The sequence below is a fragment of the Pezoporus wallicus genome, unplaced genomic scaffold (genome assembly GCF_028554395.1).
Source record: "Pezoporus wallicus isolate ANWC-B61680 ecotype Strahan unplaced genomic scaffold, APGP_CSIRO_Pwel_v1 contig_12146, whole genome shotgun sequence".
NCBI lineage: Eukaryota > Metazoa > Chordata > Aves > Psittaciformes > Psittacidae > Pezoporus > Pezoporus wallicus.
The window spans coordinates 1-25,024 of NW_026634991.1; the positions used below are offsets into that span (position 1 = coordinate 1).

Below are 25,024 nucleotides of genomic sequence, written 5' to 3' on the forward strand. Positions count from 1 at the left end.
CGCCGCTCGGCTGTTGCAGGCTGGCGCTGTACGTCTACGAGTACCTGCTGCACGTCGGCGCCCAGAAGTCTGCGCAGACCTTCCTGTCCGAGGTGAGCCCCGCCGCCCCCCGCGCCCTTTGTGCGCCGCCGCACGCACGCCCGCCCTCCATCTTGCGCGGGGCGGCGGCGGCGCCGGGGGGTCGCCGAGCGTGGGGGCCCACGCCCACCCGTGACCACCCCTAAACCCCCCCACCCCTCTATTCCCTCCTTTCCACCCACCCCCCCTCCAACCCGCCTTCCTCTCGCCCGCAGATCCGGTGGGAGAAGAACATCACGCTGGGCGAGCCCCCCGGCTTCCTGCACTCCTGGTGGTGGTAAGTACCAAGGGGGGACGGTGACGGGACCGTCTAAGCTGGGGGCACCGTCGGGGGTGCGCAGCCCTCGCGGTGGGGGGTGAAGCCACGGTGATAGGCGTGAGTCAGCAGCAAGCCGAGCCCCGAAGCGCCCCGGACACCCCCGGGAGCGTTGGGCTGGGAAGCGGCAGGCTGGAGCTAAAGCCTCCTGCTCGGTGGCTGGAGGGCTGCTGGACGCGCCTGGAGAGCCCAAGTTGTGTTGGGGCCTTTGGGGTGCCTGTGGTGGGTGGAGAAGTCGTTAAGGTGCTGTGGTTGTTACCCCTCGAAGGCCACTTTTGCCTCTTAAAACACCCATCCTGGTGGCCGCAGCGCTTCCAGAGATCCAAGTGGTGCCGAGCTCGGATGCACAGCCTGAGGTCCCCTCCCATGGGCCCACCGGGGTGGGAAGCAGCTCACCTCCAATGACCCCCGGTGCCGGTGCGTGAGCCCCGATGAGTAACTGCCTGCCTGTGTTTGCCTCTCTCCACCACGCAGCGTGTTTTGGGACCTTTACTGCGCAGCTCCCGAAAGGCGAGACACTTGTGAGCATTCGAGTGAAGCGAAAGCCTTTCATGACTACGTGAGTAACAAGTTTCTAATCCTCGCGGTAATGACGGCGTTGAGGAGCTCCGGCTCCTCCGCTCACCCGGAGCCGGCGTGGAACAGACCGAGGGTGGGTTTTTATGAACCGACAACGTTCTGGTTTGACTGAACAGTATTTCATAACGTTGCAATTATGTAAATTAGCCCAGATACTTATCTTAAGCACTTAAAGGCATTCGGGCTACTGGTAGAACGAAGCGCTTTTGCATAGCAATGGACAACAAAGCGTTTGCTAGAGGGTCGATGGTAAGAGATTTCGTGCTGAGGATGCCTCGGTTGGGGTGGCGAGGAGGGTGGAGATTCCCCCAAACACTGCTGAATGCCCCACTTGGTATCTCCTTGCCTTTGGAATGGCTGGAGGCATCCGTGGTTGTCTGAGTCCCCGCTTGAGACCATCATGGTGTTTGCTTGTTGAAGATGGTGTTGCAGCCCCCCCTTTGGTTGATGGTGGGCATCTCCTGCATCAGTATTTTGGGTTGTTCTCTGTAAGGTGTTAGCGTGACCCAGGGGTGGGGATCCTGGGGTTGAGGTGCCTCCCAAAGATGCACCTTTGGTGAGGGTGCATGGCATGTTGGCTCCGGTGGGCGATGGGTTGTCTGCCTGCTCCCATCCCGCACACGTCGGGAGGAATTTGCATCAAAGGATTAGTCACCTGGCTGCTTGCTTGGACCCTAGTCAAGTGAGTTTAAACCCTGTAGCAGGAGCTGGTTTTGTCTGCTCCTGGGAGCCTATGGTATGGAAACCATTTTTCCCTCCCTTCCCAAGTTTCTCGTTGCCTCGACATGCCTGGTTTGGGATGTACGAGGCTTTGCCGGCAAGTAGCGCTGGGTGAGTGCCTTGGGGTCCTCCGTGTGCTGGCACTGGATGTGGTTGTCGCCCTGGGGCATGGGCAGTGCCAGGCTGCTGGAGAGCCTTGTAGGTGGGGAGGTGTCCATCCCATTGGAGCATGTGGGAAGCGGGTCTGGCTGTTTGTTAGATGGGGGCTGTCCATCTGTCCAGCCCTCCCCATGGCTGCTCTCTGCATCATTTGTTTTTACTGGGCTGGATTAAGATGGTGAACTCCTGAACTGAGGGTCAGGGCTGACAACCAGTGCTTGGCTCACTGTGATCAGCTGCGTGCTTCTGGGTGTTTGGGGCCAGATTCTGGTCTGTTTGGTTTTTTTTTTTGAGCTTGGTTGGGACAGGAGGCTCATCAGGAGCAAGGCAAAGGTAGATCTTTGGGTGGCAAAGCCGCAGGTGAAGACGACATTAATAACCAAGATGTGGTAATGTTCTGTTCACAGCAGTCTCCTCATCGTGTCTGAGGATTTAGTGTATTTAGAGAAATTAATCTTTTTTTTAGCTTGGTAATAATTCTAACAATGGGCCTGAGTGCATTAGATGATTCACATAAACTTCTTTAATACACGTTGCTTTAAGCTTACTGTAAATAGACACAATCCCGCTTGGTTGTAATTCTCGGTGTAGCGCAGTTTTGTAACAGCCCCAAGTGCCTTCACCTGTCGGGTTTTACCACGAGGACTTGAAAGAAGATCTTCACTCCCCTTTGCTTTGGCTTGTGGCACTGGTTTGGTTTCCTGGGGCATGTTTCGCCCTCCAAGCAGGGGTTGTGCTTCTCCCTGGCGTGGCCGGTGGCGGATGCTCATGGCACAATCCCGCTGTGAGGAGCGGTGTTTTCCCAGCGCAGCGTGTGCTTTACAGGGCGAGGGACCTGCCCAGCCAAAACTTAAATATTGACCAAAGAACGCAATGATAACCAGGGCAGTGTGAATAGCGCCTTGTTTCTCACCGGTCTCCATGCTAGGGCAGGATCCTGGTATCTGTAAACACAGTGGCCAGCCTTGCAGATGGGTCCTGGAGCTGGGATGCAACCCATCAGCAATGAGTGACATCTGAAGCAGGGTCCAAGCCCCAAGTGGGGCTGGACCAGTAAGTCATGAATTGCTTTATATGGTGTTTGTGGTTCAAAGTATCCTAGTACAAGTCTTGCCCCAGATTGGTAGGACATTCTGTTTGCACTTGGCCAACGGTGGGCAAGCTCTTGCATAGCCAGCTTGGGTTTTGCCCAAAGTATGGTTTTATTTACCCAAAGATGATGTATTTACCATGCTCCTTGAAGGGCAAAACAGAGGGATGGTCCAGGAGCAGTGTGGTAGCACCAGGGCTTGTCATAGCCACAGGGGTGCTGGCTTGGGAGACACATCTTCGGGAAGCGGATGGTGCGCCTTGTTAGTGGGGTGCTAACAGTGGGATTTGCATGCTGCATCACTTCCACTTCATCTCCCAGTGCAACCGTATGAAAACTGTTAGGAACAGCAGGACAAATTGCCAGCTTCCCCTCCAGTATTTAACTGCTTGGCAAGATTAAAAGCAGAAGAAAAAATCCCACCCTTCTTTTTTGGGAGACCCTTGAAAGCCATGGGCTCTTGCAGCGGCTTAGGGATATTGGGTTTTACCTTTCCCCTGAGGTTTTTCTCTTAAGCTGGGACAAAAGGCTGCTGGGACTTGTTGGAAAGGGGTGATGGAAGCAGGGATCCACCTGGAGCAGGCATGAGGAACAACCGTGCTTCTCTTTTCCTTCCATCTCCAGCACGGCCGTGAGTCTTAATGCAGCTGACAAGTTGAGCTGTCTGGAGGGTTATTAATCAGCTTCTCCCACCAGTATCCAAAGAGTTTATCCAAGTTAAAACCACCATCAACTCCTAAAACTCAACCTGTAGCCATTGACTTGTGCTCCTACACTGGGCAAAGCCCCATGGTGAGAGTGCCGGCGTTCTGGCACACTCCTGGAGCCGGCGAGCTTGCAACGGGATCGCTCGGCATGACAGGGGATTTCAGCCGCGGCGTTATCTGGGAATTGGCCGATGGCTGGTCGCAGTTGAGCATTTCAACGCCATGAAAGCCAATACAATTTGAGTTAGCGGTGATGACTGCCAGTTTAAATACCGCAGTGAATTTCTGTCAAAGAGCTAATACACAGAAAGGGGAATTGCAGAAAACTTGATCACCAGAACCACTTCAGTCGATTTTGGCCTCGAGCTATAGAAAATGAACTTAAATCTAGTTGACTGTTGCTACATACTTTTTGTGGTATTGCTCTGCCTGCGCGGCCAGCTCCGAGTGTCAGTGTGCAGGGGAGAAAAATCAGGGTAGCCTTTGGCTTCTGGAGACTTTGACTGCATCCTTCCCCTCCTCTGTTTTTTTTTTCCCCTGAGAAGGACCCACACTTGGGAGCACTTGAGATGCTGTTTTTGCAGTGTAAGATCTATGGAGTGGTGGCTTCAGCTTGCCATTAATGTAAAGTATTGATTTTATTGTTTTAACTTTGGAAAGCTGCTGCAGTTCTTTCTAACTTGGGTCTGGAAGGATGCTCTGCTGCAGTGGCGGTGCTCGCTACCGCTCTGGGAGAAGGTGGTGTGCTTGGGGCTCGTGTCCTTCCATCCTGGTTGGGGACAGGCAAGGTTCTTGCGTTCCCCCCACATCTGAAACAGTTCCTCTTGGACTGAAGTCTTATTGAAGAGGTTTCTGAAGCCTCTGGAGATGGATGGACATAACATATGGGCTTGTTTGCATTAGCATGCTTGGTGGGGGATGAGATGAAACCCAGTGATCTGGAAGGGTTTTGGCCTGTTGGAGGTACTGGCTGAGAGTGTCACCTAGGCGCTGGAGTTTGAACCCCAAATCCAGTCATTGCACTGCTGTAAGTGTTCTCCTAGCACGCTTTGGAGGTGAGGTGTGGAAAATGGTCCTTTTCTGATGGATGTGTCCATTGTGACCTGGATGGATGCAGGACAGGTGCCCCATCCTGGCACTGATGTCTGAGTGTCCCCAGGCTTCAGAGAGACATCTCCCTGTTGTCAGAGCATCTTCTGCTCCTTGGTGTCTGTGTGGCCACCTCATGATGTTGGTGGCACCTGGGTGACGAGGTGACTGTCACCTCTCCTGTACCAGGCTGTCTTCCCTCTCCAGGACCAGCAAAGGCTGTGAGACTCTTGCTGTAGGCACCCATGGCTGCATAGGGTGTGAGTGGGACCAGCAAGCGTGATGCTGGTGGTGGTCCATGAATGCTTCTGTGGTGACGGTGGTGGTCCATGAGTTCTTCTCTGGTGGTGGTGGTCCATGAGTTCTTCTGCCATATGCCCTTTGCAGCACATGCATTAGAAACGCATTGCACAGAAGAGCAGGTGGTTTTGGGGTAGGTTTGGCACAGCGCAAGGACAGGGGATGGGAACAGCTTTGTGTGGTCCATGGGAGCCCCCATGAATATTACCTGAGCCCTGGGCATGGCAGAACATGCAGCTTCATCCCATCTCCATGTGGGATTGCATTCCATCTGGGCTCTATCCAGCCCCGCTCTGCAGGGACAGGGCTCCCTGGTAGATAACCAAAGAGAGGAGTTTTCCTTCGGGAGTGGCAGGCTGCCAGGAGCAGCGGCAAGGCTCCACATCACTATAAAGAAATACACAAAACACATACACAAATTCCTTCTCCCAGCAGCTCACTGGGCTCAGCTTCCCTCCCAGCTCCAGGTACTGGTGTGCGCATCCTGCCCACGAGCCTGAGCATCCCTTAAACCCCCCTTTTACCACGGTGCTGTGCAAAGCTGGGTTGGTTTAATGCTCTGTTTTAAACAATATTGGCTACTGGGACAAGGCAACCTCTGCTGCTGTGCTTCCCACTGCGCAGTGGTGGGATCGGGGTGGTTCAGAGCAGCACCTTTCCATGGGTGATGCCGATGGAGAAGGCGCCGGCGTGAAACTGGAGGTCAGAGCCCAGAGCTTATGTCTTAGTCTTTGACTGGGGAGCCTAAATATTTATCCTGTTCTGTCCCTAATGAAAACAAATTGTCAACAGTTGTTCAGTAACTGACTAAATTAAAATCTGTAATTAGTCAATTAGATTAAAGAGTTGGCACAACCTGATTGTATCATGCTGGTTAGGTTATTAAGAGAAAGGGTGTGATTTTTAATTACTGAATGCTAATTTTGACAGATTCAAATGGAAACAGACGTTCCCCCCCTTCTACCCCACCCCGAGTGCCTCTGCAAAAGTAAGGCAGGGGATGGATTTTGTGTCAACAAATGGTGTGAAGATGCAAAGTTTCTCTGGATCCGATCCGGGAGGGGTTTCTCCGGAAAAGCCGGGGGTTGGGACGGGAGGAGAAGGAGGATCTCTTCCGTCCTGCCTGACAATGGGATGGCTTGAGCCACAGTCGGGGACCTCTTGTTCTCGTGGATGTCGGGGTGTGCGTTTGGGTGCTGTGCCATCCCCATCACCCCGCTTGGCGTTCGCAATTCAGCATGCCCTCACCGATGCGCGCCAGCAGGGCAGATCCAAGTCTTATTATCTATAGGTTTTCTGTGTTCTGTTTCTAACCCCCTCCTCGATGGCAGGCCAAGCCTGCAGCAGGGAGGAGGAGGATGATGATGGGGAGGAAGGCCTTGCATGGCGAGCAGCCCGCGCCATCCCATTGTTTGCCCCGGCAGCGCCGCGGCCACGTGGGCCAGCGCGGTGAGGCCGGCGAGGGGACCGCGGCGGGAGCGAACGCCCCTGGCAGATGCTCGGCTGTGGGCGAGCACAAAGCTCGCAGCCCTGCCCTCCCCTGCTTTCTGGGGTCTCTTCCCAGGAACAAAGGGGCTGTGCTGGGCTGGGCTGTACTGGGGCGGGGGGGGCTCCCCGTGCTGCTGCAGCGGGCAGTGGGGAGGTTCGTTAGGTCAGGACGCCATGTATTGGGTACGAGTGAGGCTTTCCTGTTCTCCTGATCATTTCCTTCCTTACCTTGGAAACTTGGATTTTCTCCTACCTTTTGTTCCCGGTTTTTCTCTTGTAAAGCTGTCCCTGGATCTATTGGAAACAGCTGCTGGAGCGGGGCTCAGGAGCGGGCGGAGGGCTCCGGCTCTGACTCCTCCTTCACCGTGCATGGCCCCGTGGCTGAGCTGGCACCACCTAAATGGCACCCGGCTGTGCAAAACCCTCGGTGAAGGGGGGGGGTGTGTGTGCTAGAGAAGAGGTGGGGGACCCACTGCAACGGCGTTTGGTCCTTATGAGCAGAGGGGATGGCAGGGGGAGAGCAGCGCAGCACCCACAGCAGCTCATGCGCATCCCAACCAGTGCTGGGGTCTGCCCACGGGGACCACAGAGCAGGCTGTATCCCCATGAGCATCACACCGCTGCTTCACCAGCATCCCCCTCGTGGGTCAGGTTTGAAACTCCTACTGAGGCTTCTGATCAACCCACATGTTCCCCCCCACACCTTATTTCCCAGCAGCTTTTCCATGAGAGTCCTGACCCTGCAGATTCCCATGGGGAGACCCACCAGGGGCTGTGGGGTGGAAGCAGCACTCTCCTCCATGCTGGCAGGGAGCAAACCCAGCTCTTTGCAAGTAAACAAATACCTCGCCTCTGCCTTGCTTTGGGTTCTGTTGTTTTCTTCTCTCACAACTCCTGCTTGTGGCCACAAGTGCCAGGAGCCGAGTTCAAAGCTGCAGCTGAGCAGTCGGGGGGGGGGATTTCCAAAACACAGCAATGCTGATTTTGAATGCTGCTTCCCACATGTGTGCCAGGACACAGCCTCCCCACTGCCACCTCCCTGCTCCCATCCCTGCATCCCATAGGAGTGATACCCATTCCCTGCGCCTGGCTGGAGTAAGAAGGCTGCCTGGGGGTATTTGGGTAAGGTTTGTGCAGCTCCCTTTGGTAAAGGCAGCTTTTCTTTTGTCTCAGGTTTGTGCATTTAAATCGTGTAGTTTTTGGAGGAGAAATGCCCAGCCTCCTGCCTGAGTTTAATGCTACGTGTATGGAGATTGTTAGTATCAGCATTAAGCAATATATATATATATGTGATTATATATGCAATTATATCCATGCAATATGGAGAATTAAGGTTTACATATGGACGCAGATAGATGTAGGTGCATGTGCCTGTGCCTGTGCCTGTGTGTTTGGGGCAGCATGGCAGAGCAGCGCTTCACACCCAGCCATCAGGTACCCTCCAGCCTGCCTTACCCTTCCTCCTCCATTGCCATCACCACCACAACCAGTGGCTTTTAGCAAGGTGATTTCCACCTCTGTGTCCCCCAGGCTGGGCAGGAGGCTGTGGGGTCCGTCTGTCTGTCTGTGTGTGTGCGAGCAGCGCCGCTGCAGCCTGCCGCCTCGAGATAAAGTCCAAAGGAAGACCTCTGGCTGTGTCTTAAGCTAACATTTTCTTTCCCATTTTTTCCCCCCTCCTTAATGTTTCTGCATCAACCCTTGAACATTTGATCTGGTGCCTCTCCTCCTGGGGTGCGGTGGCTTTCTGTAGTGAAAATGAGCTCTCGCCGCCCCTTCTGCTCGCCTCAGACGCGGCTTGGGGTGGGGTTTATTCCCTGGATTTGGGCTGGTTTCTCACAGTCTCACAGGGCTGAGTCTGCACCTATAATTGGGATTGTTTAGCTGCAAGGATGCACAGCAGCACCTCTGACTCCCAGCATGGCGTAGGTGCTGGCATCCCATGGCATTCCCAGTGGGCACAGCAGCCCTAAGCCAGTCCCTCCGTCCTGATGTGGGTTTTCTTCTGTGCCCCCTTCCTGCCCCAGCTCCCACACATGCTTCTGCCATCACATCTGGTCCAGCACCGAGTGCCCACCAAGTGGTTGGCCTTAGTTCCAGGCTTGCACTGAGGGTTTCCCAACCCTTGGCTTTACTTATCTATTAACTTCTGGCAACCATAAGGAAAAAAATGCCCCTGCATCACCCCCATGTGAGCCAACAGTGCCTGGCTCTCCCTCCAGAGCAGGCACAGAGCTGCTGCCTGCCCCAAGCAGTGCTTTTGCAGCTCAGCATCAGGGCAGGGGAGGAGCTGGGAGCCTGGTTTGTTGGGTTGGTGTGTTTTGCTTTTTATTTAAGTGAAAAAGGTGGTGTATGCTGGGGAAGGGGGCAGGGCGCTTCCTCGAGGCTGGTTTGGGGTGGGCAGATAAGGCTGCAGTGTCTCATTTGGCTCCGCTCCCTTGCCAAAGCCCAACAGAGCATCCTCCTGCTCTGCCTGGCCCTCACTGGGTGCGTGTACCCATTTCTGGAGGGAGCCCCACTGGGATAAGGGCAGCCTGTGGGGCGCAGGGGCTGCCTGAGCCTCCACATCCCCCTGCCTGGGAGTGGTGCTTGCAGTGAGGAGGATGAGGAGGGAGATGTGCTTCCCTCCTCCTTTCTGCGTCACAGCCGGCCTCCCCCTGCACCACCATCCATCTGCCTGTGGGATGGGGAGGTGAAGAGGGAAGGTTATGGCTGGCGGCAGCAGCCGCATCATCACAGCTGCATCCCTTCTTGTCCCACTCCTGTGTCCCAGTGGCTCAGGGCAGGGTGCCCGTTCTTCCCAAGGAGCAGAACGTGGGTCTGCCTGTTGGTGATGGACACCCTTTAGCTGGGTCTTTCTCTTACACAAGAGGTAGGTCTGGTTTTGTAAGACCCTCTTGGGGTCTGGTTTGAGGCAGGGGCAGCCACGCTTTGGAATGCTTGCTCTCATGAGGGGTGCTTTCAGCATGCTGTGTGTGCTTGGGGGGGTATGGCTGGGGATGGAGGTGGGAGCTCACAGGGAAGCAGTCACTGGTCCATATTGCACGTGGGCATCTCCAGCCCAGCCCAAGTGCAGTTTTCCATGGAAAAAAAACCAAACCATCCCATTTTGCTTTATCCTGGGCACCGCAGCACCAACAACACCTAGGTGCTTCATGCCTATGCCAGTCTTCTTTGGAGAGAAGGTCCAGGCTGGAGCACCCAGTGCTTGTTTCATCGGTAACAGCACATTTACTTGCTTGTCCCAGAGCCCTTCAGGGTGTCATGGCACGTCCTGACAGCTTGTCCGTCCTTACCTGCAGTCATCAAGGAGTTTTCAACATGACTTATATAAAGCCTTTGTACTTGGATTGCTCCACCGTGCTGCACAATGGCTTCTTTGTCATCTTGCCAGCTAATTAATTTCAACTTTTACTGCTGCTCCAGCGCCGTGCACCATCCACATGGTCCATTTGGAGCTTCCTCCCCCACCTTAAGTGTTTTCCAAGCAGTCGGACTTGTTGCTGTTGAGCATGGGAGAAACCCACTGGTGCTCATCTCCTAGAGAAGGAGCTGCCCTGGCGCAGGGGCCAGTGAAGAAACAGCCATTAGGAGGCTCAAGTTGTCTCCAGTGGCTTGTTTCTGCTGGCTGGCAGCGAAAGGTCCCCACAGAGAACATCCTCTGATGAAAATAACAGGCTCTTGCTCCTCGGCTGGTGATTGGCACCGAATGCATCTCACAGCTGGAGGTGAAAGCTTTGGCTGCATCTTCAAGACACAACCCCTCATGCTTGGGAACATGCATTCACTGGGACATGGCGATGGTTATTTCTGGAGGGTCAGGCTCTGGTTGGTTGTGTGCTGAAGATAGGTGTTTTTTCCCTTGCATCCCTGCTCTGGGTACCACCACAGCATCCCTGGTGCGGTGGGGAGTTCACCGTTGGTACCCTGGGATGCTCGCGAGGGAGCTGAGCATCTCCTTGGAGAAGGACCAGGAGGGCTGTGACCCCAGCTGCGTGTCCCCAGCCCGGTGGGGTGGGATGGGCCATGGTATTGTCTTTCCCTGGTAAGAGGGATGGAGATGCCACATGCATAAACGTCAGCTGAATTAGCAGCGGTGGGGTTTGTGTGAGCAGTGCTGCAGCAGAGGGGAGGTCCCCTCTGCTTGGGATGGGGACGGTGGCAGGTCAGGGAATATGGAATTGCTGCCTTTGTGTTTAATCTGGTTATAAGGACGGCTATTAGAGATAATGAATTTTGCCTGTCCCTACCGTTGTAATACAAGAACCCAACTGTCTTTCAGCACCGCGAAGGTCACTCCTCTTTATTTCTGGTTGTAAATTTTGCTGGTTACAGATGTTTGGGGTTGATGGACATGGCTAATTAAGTTTCTTCTGCCAGCCACTTGGCAACATGCAGGGGTGCTGGCATGGGGACGAGGTCAGAGGGCAGGACCGGAGCCTGGCAGCAATGCCAGCTGCCCATCTCACCACAGCCCCAGAGCAGGGCTGGGTTTGCACGGGCCCTCACACCTCTCTTTATGATGATTTTGGAGCATGCTGGTGGGAATAAGGCAGCGTTGGGAGCAAGTTTCCATCTTTGGGGGGGAATTAAGCAGGAATTGTCACGTGCTGCCCCCACCCTGACCTTAAGAAGGGTAGGAAAAGGGGAGATCCCTTCAGCATTTGCCATTGAGCATCCTTTACAGCGGTGCTAGCGGAGGCTTTTTCTCTCCCAAGGAGATCTTAACAAGGGAATGACGGTGTGCTGGGTGGCAGAGCCGATACCCCACACCGAAATACTACCCCAAGGGGATGGGAGCCCCTTTCCCTGTGTCCAGTTTGCTCCCCAGTGTGATGCTAACCCCGCTGGGCAGGAGCCATCCGCGTGCGATGCCCGTGCTCAGGAGGCAGCACGTGCTGCCGTGCCTCCCCCCGTGCGCCTCATTTATGCCGCTCCACATTTTCTCCTCGTTTCCATGCCTTTTTCCCTCCCCTCCCTCCTTGTTTTCTTTTTGTTTTTCCTCATTCCTTCCCCTGGTGCTGCCTGTGCATCGCCTCGCTCCTTTATTTTCACGATTCCTTATTGCTCGCAGGCCTCTGTTTTCCCAGCTATTCGTTGCTCCCTGCTCGTGTGCGTGCAAAATGGGGTTTTATCCTCCTGGAAGAGGTGACCACGGTCCCCATCACTCCCCTGGGATGTGATCACTGCTTGGTGAGGGGTATCGGTGCAGGGTAAAAGCCGTGTATGTATGATGTAGATGCTCCAGGCCCTTGCTTGCAGCAGATCTGGCAGGGTGGCCGCGGGCGCCCATCACCTCCATCCCGACGTGGCTGCCGGGCACAGCGCCGGCCATCTGTCCCCTTCCGTGCGGTGCCGGGCTGCCGGCTGCTCGCCGCAACAGCGGGGCTTGCCTGGCGTCTGCGAGGGGCTTGTGTTTAAAAGGGGGGAGTAAACAGAAAAGTTCCATTTTTGCTTTGTTTGCCCCCATTTCGTATGCATAAACCTCACTTTTTTGTTGCCTTTTCCTTCCCCCCCCGCCGTGTCCCCGCTGCCGTGCCAGGCGCATCCCAAAGTTTGCTGGGGCTCATCCGTGTGCGTGCGCGGATGCCAAATAATTTTATTAGCCTCCTGGAATGGAGCCAGCGCGGGAGGTGGCTGCTGGGGCGCCTCTTCTTTTATTTCCCTTGCCCAGCCACCCCCCCTTTGCCTCCGCCAGCCTCCCATGGGCTGCACCATCGGCGTCACCCTTTTATTTTATATGTATTTTTCATGCATTTCTTCTCCTTTTTTCCCCTCTTTATTCCCCCCCCCCCCCTCTTTTTTGCTCTCGAAAGGGTTAAAAACGATGGGGAAGTTCAGCTAGCACTTGCAAGATATGGTTGCCTTAGCAACAGGCCTCCTAATCTGGTAGGTGACCTGAGAGACTGTGGAAGATGCAGGGGTTGGTTTGGCATTTCATTATTTCATGAGGCTGCGGCTCTCCAGCTGGTTCCCTTCCCAGCGCCGCCGCCACCGCGGCTGCTCCCCCTCACCAACGCTGCCCCCAGCATTCCTTGGCTAAGCCCCGGGGGGGGGGGGGGGGGGGGGCAGTGCCACCGTCCCTTCACTGGTCCCCTCCCTGGGTGCTGGTGGGCCCTGGGAGATGGTGCTTGGGAATGGGGAGCAGGCTTCCCCACAGCCTGAGTGGTGGTTGTTCAACTTTGGGCTGGCAAAGGTGATTTCCTGCCTTGTTTTCCCTCTTCCCAAGGGATTTGCCGTGGTAGCCTGATGAAACAATCCATGTGGCACCTGGGAGCTAGAGGTGCTCTTGTTGGCACTTCCAAACCCCTGATTTTGGGGTCTTTGCAGCTCTTCCAAGGTGAAGCCCAGCATTAGGGCTCTCAAGCAACAAAGTGATGTGGCACAAATAGGGCAGCAGTGATTGGAAAGCTGGTGGAGATGAGGTGCAGGGGTCCAACCAGTGTTTTGGGGAAGGAGGGCAGTGTTATTCCAGCTGCTTTAGGCTGTTCTGAGCTCACAAAGCCAAACGAACACAACCAGCGTGTACCCACGTACAGATGGACCAGGACTTGGGTGTTTCAGTGCTGCAGCATTGGTCTTCAACTCTTGTTTTCCTCTTGTAAACATCCTCAAGTTGGTGCTTCCCAGGACATTCCCTTTTCCCTTGCTGTCACGACCAAGCATTGGTGAGCACCCACCGGTCCTTGCCAGTGGTGGGGCCATCTGAATTAAGAAACCACATCGGAAAACCTTCCTACCAGTTACTTGATCTCACAAAATCCCTGGGTACCGTCAGACTGGTGCTCAGACTCTTCTGCCTGTGCAGTCCCATATGGGATTTGGATGGGTGCTGGCACCCAGTGCAGCCTGGTCCAAACCATCACAGAGCTCTTTGCTGGGATGGCTGACCCGCTCTGTGCCCAAAACTGGGATGATTTCCTCCTCCCTGTTCAATGCCGAGTGGTTTGGGCATGTGGCAAGGAGACCTTGAGGGATGGGAGGTGACCAAGGAGCCATGGCCCATCTCCTTCTGGGTCCCAACAGCGTAAAGGGGCCGGGATGGCGCTGGGAGCATCCCATTCCTGCAGATCCCGGCGGTGCAGACCTCTTTTGTTCCCCCCCCCCCCCCATTGCACAGTGGCAGCTGCCTGTGGACGCTGGGAAAAGCTGCCTTTGTTTATCCGCCTCTCCGGCAGAGCCAGCGCAGGGATGCTCTTGGATCGAGGTGCCGATCTGTCATCTCCCAGGTTTTATGCATCCCCAGACAAGAAATCAGCGGTGCAAAGCGCAGACTTTTTGTTACTTATCGCCGAGCTCTGTGCAGAGCGTGGCTGCTGAAAGCAATCTGGTGTCTGCGATGCCCAGATTTATGGTTTCCCAGCCTCACTCTAGGTGTTGGCTTCCACCGGGAAGCAAAAAACCTGGATTGAGCCATTGGTGTAGGATGAGAGCACTGTGGCATCGGACCCAGGCGGGTCCGGTACCCAAGCGGGTGGGTACCCCAGGTGGGACAGCATCTCCCTTGCTCCATCTTAGCTGGTGGAGACAGGAGGACTGATGTCCTAGGGGAGCTGGAACGTGGCTTAGCTTTCGCTCTGGATCTCCTCTGCTCAGGGCATGCTTCTGCAAACCTCCTGCCTGCCCTTCTGGGGTGGCAGAGGCAGAAGCTGCCCCTCAGTAAGCAGTGGATGAGCCATGAAAAGAGAGCAAATCCATGCGAGCCAGCAGAATCCCTAGAAAGCCTTTTTTTGATCACTTCATCCCTTTTCCCCCCCCCATCTCTGCTTTGTGAGGCTTTCCAGGATTTGCCCCTGTTGACGGGGATTTCAGGCAGTCAGCCTGTTCCCTAGGCACAGACACACTGCCCATCAGCCGGCACGCACTGTCCTTCCGCGGAACACGGGGCTGCTGGGTGTCAGGATAATACATGGCTTTTTTTTTCTGAAGAAAATCAAAATTCCAAGGAAAAATAGGGGAAAAAAAAAAGCCGTCTCCCCCCCCGCCTCCGCCCTGCTGAGAAGCTGCTCTGCGATGGCGGCTGGAAAGCGGAGCCGAAAGTGTTGCGCGTGCCATCTGCTCCGCTTGGATCGCGGGAGCGGATGGAGCCGGCGCAGCCTCGCAGGGAAGGAGGGGGGGATACAAGGCTTGATGGGGTCCCCCCGCTCTGTTTTCCTCCCAGCTGCGGGCTCGGTGGTCCTCATATAGCATCCAGTCCTTGAGCCCCAGTCGGAGGTGTCCCATAGACACCTGGGAGGAAGAGGTCTGCAGGTCATTCCTGGGATGAAGGTGGGCATGGGGTGGGATGAGTCATGTGGAAGGGGATAGGCATGTTTTGGGGTGGTTGTTTGGGTGTTTGCAGCTTTGCTGGCTGCCTGAGTTGCAAGCATGTGCTGGCAGATGGGTGTTCTGCCGCGTAGGGTGCATCTCATGGGGACCTCAGGTGATCGCTGACATGAAAGCAGCTCAGAATGGCACATCGGCGCCTTCCAAAGGAGATATTAAAGGAAAACTTTCTCCCCAGGAAAGAAAAAAATGAGGCTATCTCCAAATAGAAAGAAAAGTGTTTACTTGGGATTGCAGTGGGATCACCTCTGGGCTCCCGCACAGGTTCCTCCACATCCGGGCTTCTGCTGACTCTTTGGCTGGGGCAGTCAGAGCAGCTCGGTTTCATGGAATAGTTTGGATTGGAAGAGGCCCTCAAAGGTCCTTCTGGTTTACCTGCTTATCACAAAACTGGAGGTTTCTGAGACCTCCCAGTGGGTCAAGCCAGCAGATGCAGATGTGAGGTGCAGAGGGAGCCTGGGCTTGCTCGCTCTGAAGGCAGCAGTGGTTGCTGCCTGTCCTGGCAGCTGCGCTGGGGGCTCTGGATGGTTGGGTTGTTCTTTATGGGCTTGTCAAGAGACAAACATCCCTGAAAGCTCTTCCCTGTGAGGGTGCTGAGGCGCTGGCACAGGGTGCCCAGAGAAGCTGTGGCTGCCCCATCCCTGGCAGTGTTCAAGGCCAGGTTGGACACAGGGGCTTGGAGCAACCTGCTCTAGTGGAAGGTGTCCCTGCCCGTGGCAGGGGTTGGAACTGGATGAGCTTTAAGGTCCCTTCCAACCCAAACCAGTCTGGGATCCTATGAAAATGTGGGAACCCAACCTGGGAGATCAGCTCTGACTGCAAGCGCAGCAGTTGCGCAGCCTTGAATTCCCCTTTGGCTTCTCTCCACCACCAGTGTGTTTGCTCTGTGTGTGTAATATGTTCCTTTATGTTAGCGAAGGAGTGCAGAGGTAGGAGACTCGGAGCGGGAGCCTGGTGCTTCCCCCTCTTCCCATGCAAAACGCGGTTGCTCCTCCTCGGCTGTGGGAGAGGAGGAAGGTGTGGGAGTGTTGAGCCAAGGGAGAAGGAAATGCTCTCTCCGAACAAAACCAGAGGGGAATGGGAAGCTGAGGGGGGGCTGAGCTGGCTGGGAAGGTGTCCGAGCAGGAGGCTGCAAGAGGCTTTAGGTCTTGTTGGGCTTCAGGACAATGGAAGGAACCCAACTCAGTGTTTTCCCATGCGTGTTCCCAGCTGCTGTGCATGGTCAGACCTTCATGGGGTTCCTGGGGTTAGCACAGGCTGCAGTGAAACCTCCTCAGAGCCCAGCACTTCACTGGGGACCCTTTTGGAGCCCCAGCTCAACCCCATGGAGGTGAGATTCGTAAGACACGTCCTCCTTACCAAAACCTGGCTTGCCATCTCTCTCGAGGTGCCCGCTGCCATTGGCCATCCCATCTCCCTGGGTGCTAATTGCATGTGGTAGGCTCGCCCTGCCTGGACACCAAAGCTGCTCTCTCCGTCCATCCTCAGCTGGACAGGGGAGGGAAAATACAGTGACAGGCTCATGGGTTGAGATAAGGACAAGGAGATCACTCACAATTACCATCATGGGCAAACCAGACTCGATGGGGGGGAGAGATTAATTTAGTTTATTAGCACTCAGATCAGAGCAGGGTAATGAGAAATAAACCCAAATCTTCAAACCACCCCTCCTGTCTTCGCAGGCTTTACTCCTGAATTCCCTGCCTCCTTCCCCCAGCAGCACAGGGGGATGAGGAACAGGGGTCGTGATCAGTTCATCCCATGCTGTCTCTGCTGCTCCTTGCTCCTCAGGGGAGGACTCCTCACACCCTTCCCTGCTCCAGCATGAGTCCTTCCCACAGCAGACAGTCCCTCCATGCCCTTCTCCAGCATGAGCCCTTCCCACCACAGGCTGCAGCTCTTCACAAACTGCTCCAGCGTGGGTCCCTTCCATGGGTGCAGCCTTCGGGAACAGACTGCTCCACCGTGGGCTTCCCATGGGATCACAGCCTCCTTTAGCATCCCCCTGCTGACATGTTTTCCTCCCCGTGCCCCCACCTCCATGGGCTGCAGGGGCACAGCCTGCCTCACCGCAGGCTCCAGGACAATCTCTGCTCCAGCACCTGGAGCACCTCCTCCTCTCCTTCTCCCCTGACCTTGGTGCCTGCAGGGTTGTTTCTCTCCCATGTTCTCACTCCTCTTTCCACCTGAAATTGCTCTTGTGCAGCAACTTTTCCCCTCCTGAAATGCCTCATCCCAGAGGTGCTGCCAGCATCGCTGATGGGCTCAGCACCGGCAGAGCCACCTCGGAGCCGGCTGGCATTGGTTCTATCAGACACAGGGGAATCTTCTAGCAGCATCTCACCCCTGTACCTCCCCCCCATTACCAAAACCTCACCACACAAACCCAGTGCAGGCAGCTCAAGGCTCTTCAGTGGCTACCCATGAGCCAAGCGCTCCGAAATCCAGTAATTGGGCTGGAACAATTATTTTTGGCTTTTGCAGAGGGAAAGGCTATAAATAATCACCCCGCGCGCTTGTGCGGTGACTTTGCAGCCTCCGTGGGGGGGTTGCATTGGGTTTCTCTTTCCCTTTCCCTGCCGTCCGGCTGCTTTTTGCTTGGCATCTCGGAGCAGGAGGCTTTATCTGTGAGTTGGTTAAAGGCACCCCTGCAGTTGGCCCGAGCAATCGGGCTAACTTTGTGCAGGAGCGGTTATGCTGTCTGAGAAGCTGCCCGGGGGACCTGCAGGGCTGCAGCCTGGCCCTGAGGCTGCCGTGGTGGGGATGGGGAGGAGCAGGAGAAGGAGGAAGGCTGCTCAGGCTCGAGAAAGGAAAGGAAAGCAAAGCAAAGCTGAAAACAAAGGGCACCAGTCTCGGTGGAATAGGACCAAGGACTTGCTGGGAAGAGGTGTGGAAGAGGCAGCGGTGGTGGGCCTGCTTCTGTGCTTGCAGTGCTCCCATGGCAGCAGCTCGCACAGCTTTCAGGTTAAGGGCTTTGGGTCTTAATTGAGCCAGGTTTCAGGCAGGGACTGCTCCAGAGGTGAAAGCTGCTGCATGCTAGCACACATCCCTCAAGCTCACCCATTCAGCACCCTTGGGAGCCACAGAAGCAGGCAGCATCGAGTGCACCTTCTTTTGTAAGCCCTCGATCACATCTTAAATAAATTTGCATCTGAATTGACGGACTGGGTTTAGTGTCTTCTGGCTATAAAGCTCTTGAAGGCCCAAGCTTCCCTCACAGGGCATTGCCCCCGATCATGTAGGGTTCTGGGATGGTGGCATAGAGTGGTCCCAGAGTGGAGGTGGGAGAGGCATGGGGTGACTGCTCACAGGGAAGGAGAAACTTGGTTTTTTCCTCTTATTTTTCAACATATTACTGAGAGGATTGGGACTTCCTGACAGTCTGGTGGATAGGGATGGCTGGTGCTGGAGGACAGCGAGCCAGGCTTCCCTTTGGGCATGCTGCTCTTTGCCAGGCCGTTCGTGCCCCAGGGGCCATGCAAGGCTCTGGGTGTGCAGGAGTGCACCCCACATCTCTCTCCTTGCTCAGCAGCAATTAAAACACATCCCCGTCATATGTATAGGCTGCCAAAGACAAGGGCCATAAGGCTCTGATGTCCTGGAGCGTGTCACTTTGGCTGGTGCACCCTTGGTACCCGGGTTCGGGGCTCATTGTTGGGGTTGGAGCTGGTGCTGGCATGAGGAGCTGTAGGAACAAGGATATCGGGAGAGGCTGCCTTCAGTAGAGCATCTCTTGAGCAGTCTCGCTGTGGCAGCTTTCCTTCATCATCCATTATTTATTTGATCCTCTGCAAAACAAACTCGCTCGTCGGCACTGATTCTGATGACGGTGCTCATTTTACAAAAGAGGTAAAAGGAACTAGTTTTGTTCCCAGTCTAAAAGACTTCAACACAAAGGTGCGTTTCCCTGCCACCTTCTGCAGCTGTTTCAGCATCAGTGAAATGAAGCTGCAGGGGTTTAGGGTGGTGATGGAAATTCAGGAGTCTCAAATACTGAACTGTTTGAGTGATGCTCTTCCTTGTTGATCCCCATCTTCCAGTGACCCACAGGGCTGTTTGCTGTGGCTGGACCAAGATGCTCCACTTCCCTTATATAGCTCACAGCTGAAGGTTTCTCGAGGGTTTGTGCAAGGAAAAGGGATGCTGTTGGGTGCATTTCCTCCCCATGCATGCTGTTGGAGGACGGTTCTGCTTTATGGGTGTATGAACAACTGCATGCTTGGGGTTTGGGGGCCGTGGGGTGGTTTCCACAGGGTTATAGAGGATGTCCTCCCTGGTGGCTGAGCCAGCTCCGCTTTGCTTGCCCCACGTAAACTGGATCCGGAGTGATGGGCTGAGCACCAGGCTGGGAAGTTTGGAGGGAAGGAGGGAGGAGACGGCGCGTCGGAGCCGCGTTGTCAGGATGGAAATAACTGTCAGCCCCATTCAATCTGTCGCCTTGTTCCCAGGGGACAATTGCAAAACAGGATTACTGGTACTTAAAAATTCATAGAAAACGTTTCTTATCACAACGTCATAATTGTTATGACTCAGAAGAGTAGAACTGCCATTTTCCTGTGCCTCTTTCCCCCCCCCTCCCCTCACTTTTGTTGCATACTGAGTCCTTAGCTGCAGCTGCGGGATTGTCAGGGAGGAAAAAAAACCCACCCAACCCAAACCAGGGCGATGCTTTATTTTATGCTAACTGCTGCATTTGACTTGAAAATGATGTCCCACTGGGTCTTGTGGTCAGCATATTACAACGTGATGGATGGCTGTCAGAGCGGCGGTGGCTGGCAGATTGCGATGGGTGGAGGAGAACAGATGCCCGGTGACTTCAGGGGCTTTAGTGGAGCCCGGGACTGAAGACTGGAAAACAAAAGCAGATGGGAGAGCTCTGCCTGGGATAACTATTCTTCTCCGGCCACGTGTCGGGGAGGGAAGCTCATCAGGCAGCCCTGTCCCTTCTGTGCTGCTCCTCAGCAGTGAGCTGGGCTGCTTGGTGAAGCCGTGGGTGAGCTCCACTTGACCCGAGGCCCGAGCCTACGTGCAGCCCATCACTGCGGGTCTCTGAAGGGCAACCTTGGAAAGAACAGCTTGCCTTGATGGCGTTTGCGCTTCGTTTGATGGTTCCTGTTAACCCTTGGCCCTACTGATGGATCCCAGGCAAGACCCGGGCAGGCTCCAGGGTTGCCCTTCTGGAGGGCAGTGTGTTGTGTGCTCTGCATCGTGTTTGTCTTTGTAGTTGTGCGGGACCATGTGGATTCGAGCCAAGGAGGTGGAAGGAGGAGTGAGCCTTTCCCCCGAGAGCCTGCTTTGAATATAGCCCTTTGAAGGCACCGTTTGCTCCCTGTCCCATCTCTCCTGCAAACTTTCCTACACTTCCTACCCCTGCAAGGGGCTTAGGAAAGATCCTGCCTTACCCAGTTTGTCCACTCACATCCGTATTTCCTCATCTCTCATTCCTTCGCTCTCCTTCAACCCCTCTGGTCCACCCAAACCTGGGCAACGTAGCCGCTGTCTTCCCAGCTGATGGTTCCTGGGCATTGCAGGGTTAATGGTGAAATTACATTTCACTGCTGTTTTTAAATTAATTGAATCATCAGTGTGGGTAACGGGAAGCAGTGGTATCATAATGTATTTGATATGGGTCTTTAAGTCAGCGTTTGCTGCGAAATCTAGAGCTCTAGATCTTGGTGGAAGCGATGGCTAACTGATATATTGCAGTTATGGCCACAGTACGAAGGCTCCTGCTACGTCTTAAAATGTTCAGGTCATAAAGTTGAGTCGGTTTATGATATGGCCATTTTCCCTGCGTGCTTCCCACGGTGCTCCTAGATCATGCTTGGAAAAGCCCTGCAGTTGGCAGGAGCCGGTGGTGCTCCCAGCTTGTCCCTCTGGGGAGGCACCAAACACGTATGAAGATGCCCTTTCGGGTGGCAGAGCAGCTTTGGGGTTTTGCTCCTGCCACTTCCTGAGGTTATTTCTGCTGGAACAAGCAGCCACGAGGGAAAACATCCCTTTTCCTCAGGGAAAACAGCAGAAACACTGATTTGCAGCATCCTCTGTGCTTTCCATACTGTGTCCCTGAGGTGGCTGCAGGACTTGCATTGGAGAGGAGAAACTACCCAAGCCAAGGGCCAGCATCCTCGTATGATGTTCCCACCATGCTGGGACAGAGCTCCTATGCAGGTGGTCAAATGGGCTCCTCTTGTCTTTTATCTGGTCCAGCATGATGGGACAGCATCACAGCATGGTGCCTTGTGATGGACAGCAGCACACTGATGGGTTCTCTTTTCTCCAGCAGTAATGCAGGGCTGGTGTTAACTAAAAGGTAAACTTTCAGTGCATGTATTGTGGAGCTGCCTGCGGGTTTCCACCCATGCATGGTTCCTGCCTCCTTCCCCAGCAGCCTGGGCCTGCCTCTTGTCAGCTCCTTGCTCCGGAGATCACAGTTGTGCGGATGACCCCAGGTGCACCAGAGCAGCATACGGCCACGATGTCAGCGTTGCCTTTGATGGCCAAAATCTCAAGGCTACTTAACCAAGTGAGACCTTTTAGGAGCTGCCTTGACATGGATATTGATCTTCACCTTTAACTCTGCTTTGCCTGCTTGATGTCACCCAGGCTGGTGTTGTCAAGCAGGAGCACTCTGCAGGACCATGGCTGGCTTTGGGAGCAGGGTTTTGGGGAGACACCAGAAAACCTCAGTGCTGAAGGGCTTGTTCTGGTGCATTAGTTTAGATACTGTGTTAAGACTTGCTTATTATTTCTGCTAGTTATGTCTCTAATGAGGTGAGACGTGCCATATGTTGTCCATAGGGAGGGAGCACTGCAGGTGGGATGGGGGCTGGCACAGTGGGTAGATGCTACATGGAAGAGCTTCAGACTGCACCTCCATCTCCATGAGCCAAAGTGCCAGCTTATCCTTCCATGCCACAGGCATTGGTGCCCATGTCAGGCCATGGAGCTACCTGCCAGCAGCACCTTCTTGCTCTTCATCCACACTCCTCCAGTTCCCAGCTGTTTTTCCTACTGTTCTTCCTTTCCTTCTCTTACCCCAACAGCTTTTTGCTCCCAAAGGGAACGATTTGGGGATCAGGGCCATGCAGCTCCTGTGCCCCCTCACGGGAGAAGCATCTCCAACCCCAATCTGAGCAGCCCAGGCAGGAGTTTGACACTAAACTGTATCCCAGTGGAGAAATATTTATTGGCGAGTCCTGAACTTCGTTTGAGCAAGGCTCTGCTGTTTAAACAATTGCTGGAGCCATAAGCCAGAAGCCCTTAATTATGGCTAATTATTTTCTGCGGTGAATCTATATGCAAGCTCATCAGCATGAGGTCTCCTCTGAAAGGCACCAGTTGCGTGTTCAGGCATCATCCAGCCTGGATGTCCCTAATAAAATCAGAGGCAGAAGTGTTGCTGCCAGCCCGGCTGCCTGACCAGGCAGGAGCCTGCCTGCCTGACTCCAGTGTCTTTAGAATCAGGGGGTCAGGTGTGTGGAGACTCCGTGGGCAGGCGGCTGGGGACCTGAGGACAAGCAAGAGCAAGACAGGAGCTGTTTGGGACTTGGACTTTAAACCCTGCGGCGTTCAGGGTTTGTTTAAAAAGCAGCTAGGTAAATATTTGTGAAGAGATTGGGATCCGGCTGTGGGGTCAGGCGGCGCGGTGCGGCCGTGTAGCCTGCTCTCCGGCCTCCCCTGCTCCCCATCCTTCCCATGGAGTGGCATGTCCATCCTCAGCCCTGTCCGGGGGATGGCAGGGGCAGTGCAGGGTGCTTGGCATCGTCACACAGGGCTCTTTACCCTAGGGTTTGGGGTCAAAACAGGTACAAAGAGGTCTGTGTGTTGGGAGCTACCAGTGTGATGCTTCGGTGGGATGTATCTAGGACAGTTCTCCTGGTGAGGCTGCACTGTGCATCCCAGGGATGTCTCTTCCATGCATCCCAGGGCATTTTTGGGGGTTGGTTTGGGATTAGGCTTTGTGCACTGAATCTTCCTGTTTGTGCATCCCTGCGGGAGGGCGGCAGTTTTGGGGTCTTGCTGGGGATGCGTAGGACCTTATAGAATCATAGAACAGTTAGGGTTGGAAAGGACCTTGAGATCATCCAGTTCCAGCCCCCCTGCCATGGGCAGGGATGCCTCACACTAAACCACTAAAGCAGCACTGTGGCTTGTTGACACCACTGGCTTGGGATGATGGCACGACAAGGACGGCAGGATGGGAGCATGGCACCGCAAGGGAGGCACGGCACGGCACAGCACAGCGCGGAGGGATGGGTCCAGGCTGCCTGTACACAGCATCTGTCAGCGCTGCTGCCTTCGCCCGCCGGGCCCCAGCCTCTTCCTCGTGGCACAGATGGTTTTAACACTTTCCTGGGCCTTTTTCTCTTCTATAATTAACTCTTGTTTGCAAGTGGGAAGACACTTCTTTCCTCTTGGCAGAGCCATCACACTCTCCTCAGCGGTGTGCTTTTTTAAAGCCATCGCGGATCTATCCCCCAACCGCAGTCTGTTGTTTTTACTAGGCTCTTTTATGGCTCTGGGCTGCCCCCCCCACTTTTCTCCTTTCCCCCCTTGCTCTTGCCCGGAGGTAAAATCCACAGGGATTGCAGGCGGAGGAGGCCCCAGCTCCGGGAGGGGAGTTAACGAATCTGGCCAAGACCATACAAAAGCCAATGCCGATGCCCGGGGAGGGGGGAAGATGGAAGGGGGCCCTTCCCTGCACCAGGAGCCTTTGAAAACAGCCCGGCTTAGCAGGGTGCTGCCTACACAAAGGCCCCTCGTCCCTAGCGTCGCTTCCATGCCATGGTCGGGAAGAGTTTTTCCCAGGAGAAGCTGGGTCTGCCTGTGGCTCCCTGTGGGTTTTGGGGGTGTTTTGCTCCCAGGGAGCAGCAGGCATCAGAGCCGGGAGGCTGTGGGATGCTGAGCTTTGGGGAATGGGGAGGGTTTGCTGTGGGGATTGGTCCCCATGGGCATGTGCCTGTGGAGAGGAGGGTGCTGTCAGGTCCATGCCACTGGTACAGACCCACCAGTGATGTGCCTGGGCTTGCATCGAGGTGTCGTGAGAGGGGAGTGGAGGAGCCACTGACATATGTCGAACGTGAGACGTTAAAGGAGAAAGAGAAAAAGCCCACCAGGAAGTTCCCATCCGCAGCTCACAGCCATGACCCCCGTGCCCATCCCCTCCCTCTGCTCATCATCCCCATGCATTGCTCCCGTTCTGCTCACCCGCTCTATCACCAGCGCTGCCAGTCCAAACAAGACCTTGCAGCGATGCTCAGCGCTCTCACATCGCTCCCTCCCCACTCTGCTGTTTGAAAGCCTGGGGCTAATTCTCCTTTTTCCCTCCTTGCTCTCAAGACTTGAAGTTTCCCTGCCTCCCGTGCTAGTTTATGGCAGGGTCAGGGGGAGGGGGGTTTGCCTGCTGGTTTTATAGGGTCCCTCCAGAGCCGGCTTCAAAAAGCTCCCAGTTCATAAATGGGGGGTTTTGTATTAACCGCCTGATTTTGACAGGGAGAGGTGCTCTTAGGAGTGAAATAGTTCGTGTGTTGTAAGCTTTAAGGGTAACACAGCTCGGAGTTTCATCCAACCGAACCGCAATGTGAACGTGCAGCAAAGAAAGAGTGGCTGAATCAATCAAACCCCACGTTTTCTATCCGAAATCCACCCCTGACGTGCGCTTTGTCAGTTACGCAACTCCAGAGGGACTTTTCCACAGGGAAGCCCCACAGCTCAGCTCTGGCCGGACTCATGAAGCAATGTGGAGAGCTGCCGTTAAGGTAAATAGAACGTGGGGCCACTTTGGAGTGGGGTTTCCTGTCCCAGGCAGGGGTAGGTGAGGAAGAGCAGGGCTGGAGGCGAGGTGATGCAGTGAATTCCCTCCCGTCCTCTTCTCCTCCACGGCATGCTGAAATGGTTAAAATGCTCTGGAAATGAAACTCTTCCCATTCACCCTCCTCCTCCCCAAAAATTCCAGCCTACCAGCGAGGATCTGCTCCCCCTCCAAGCTGCCTTTTTTTTTGTCTGTGGAGCAAGCCACCAGTTCTTGGGAATGGCACTGAATTACAGGCTGGCTTACGTCAGATTTACTCCTCCTGTCCTTTGCTCTAGCTGCTCTATTAATTTCCAAATGCCTCAAGCAATTACCAGAGCTGGGAAACAGTATTTTTGGGGGGCAGCACCCACAAATAACTG

The 25,024-nt window shown here is 54.8% G+C and overlaps 1 protein-coding gene across 1 annotated transcript in view; it reads left to right on the forward strand.

Annotated features, from left to right (window-relative positions):
- Nucleotides 1-5: 5 nt before the first annotated feature.
- The window catches only part of SSBP3 (single stranded DNA binding protein 3), a gene marked incomplete at its 5' end in the record, with an annotated part of 53,823 nt that continues 28,804 nt past the window's right edge, over nucleotides 6-25,024 (forward strand). Inside the window, 3 exons of the mRNA XM_057417783.1 lie at nucleotides 6-92; nucleotides 294-355; nucleotides 869-953. Of these exons, the coding sequence (XP_057273766.1) occupies nucleotides 6-92; nucleotides 294-355; nucleotides 869-953 (234 nt within the window). The remainder of the gene's footprint in view (nucleotides 93-293; nucleotides 356-868; nucleotides 954-25,024) is intronic.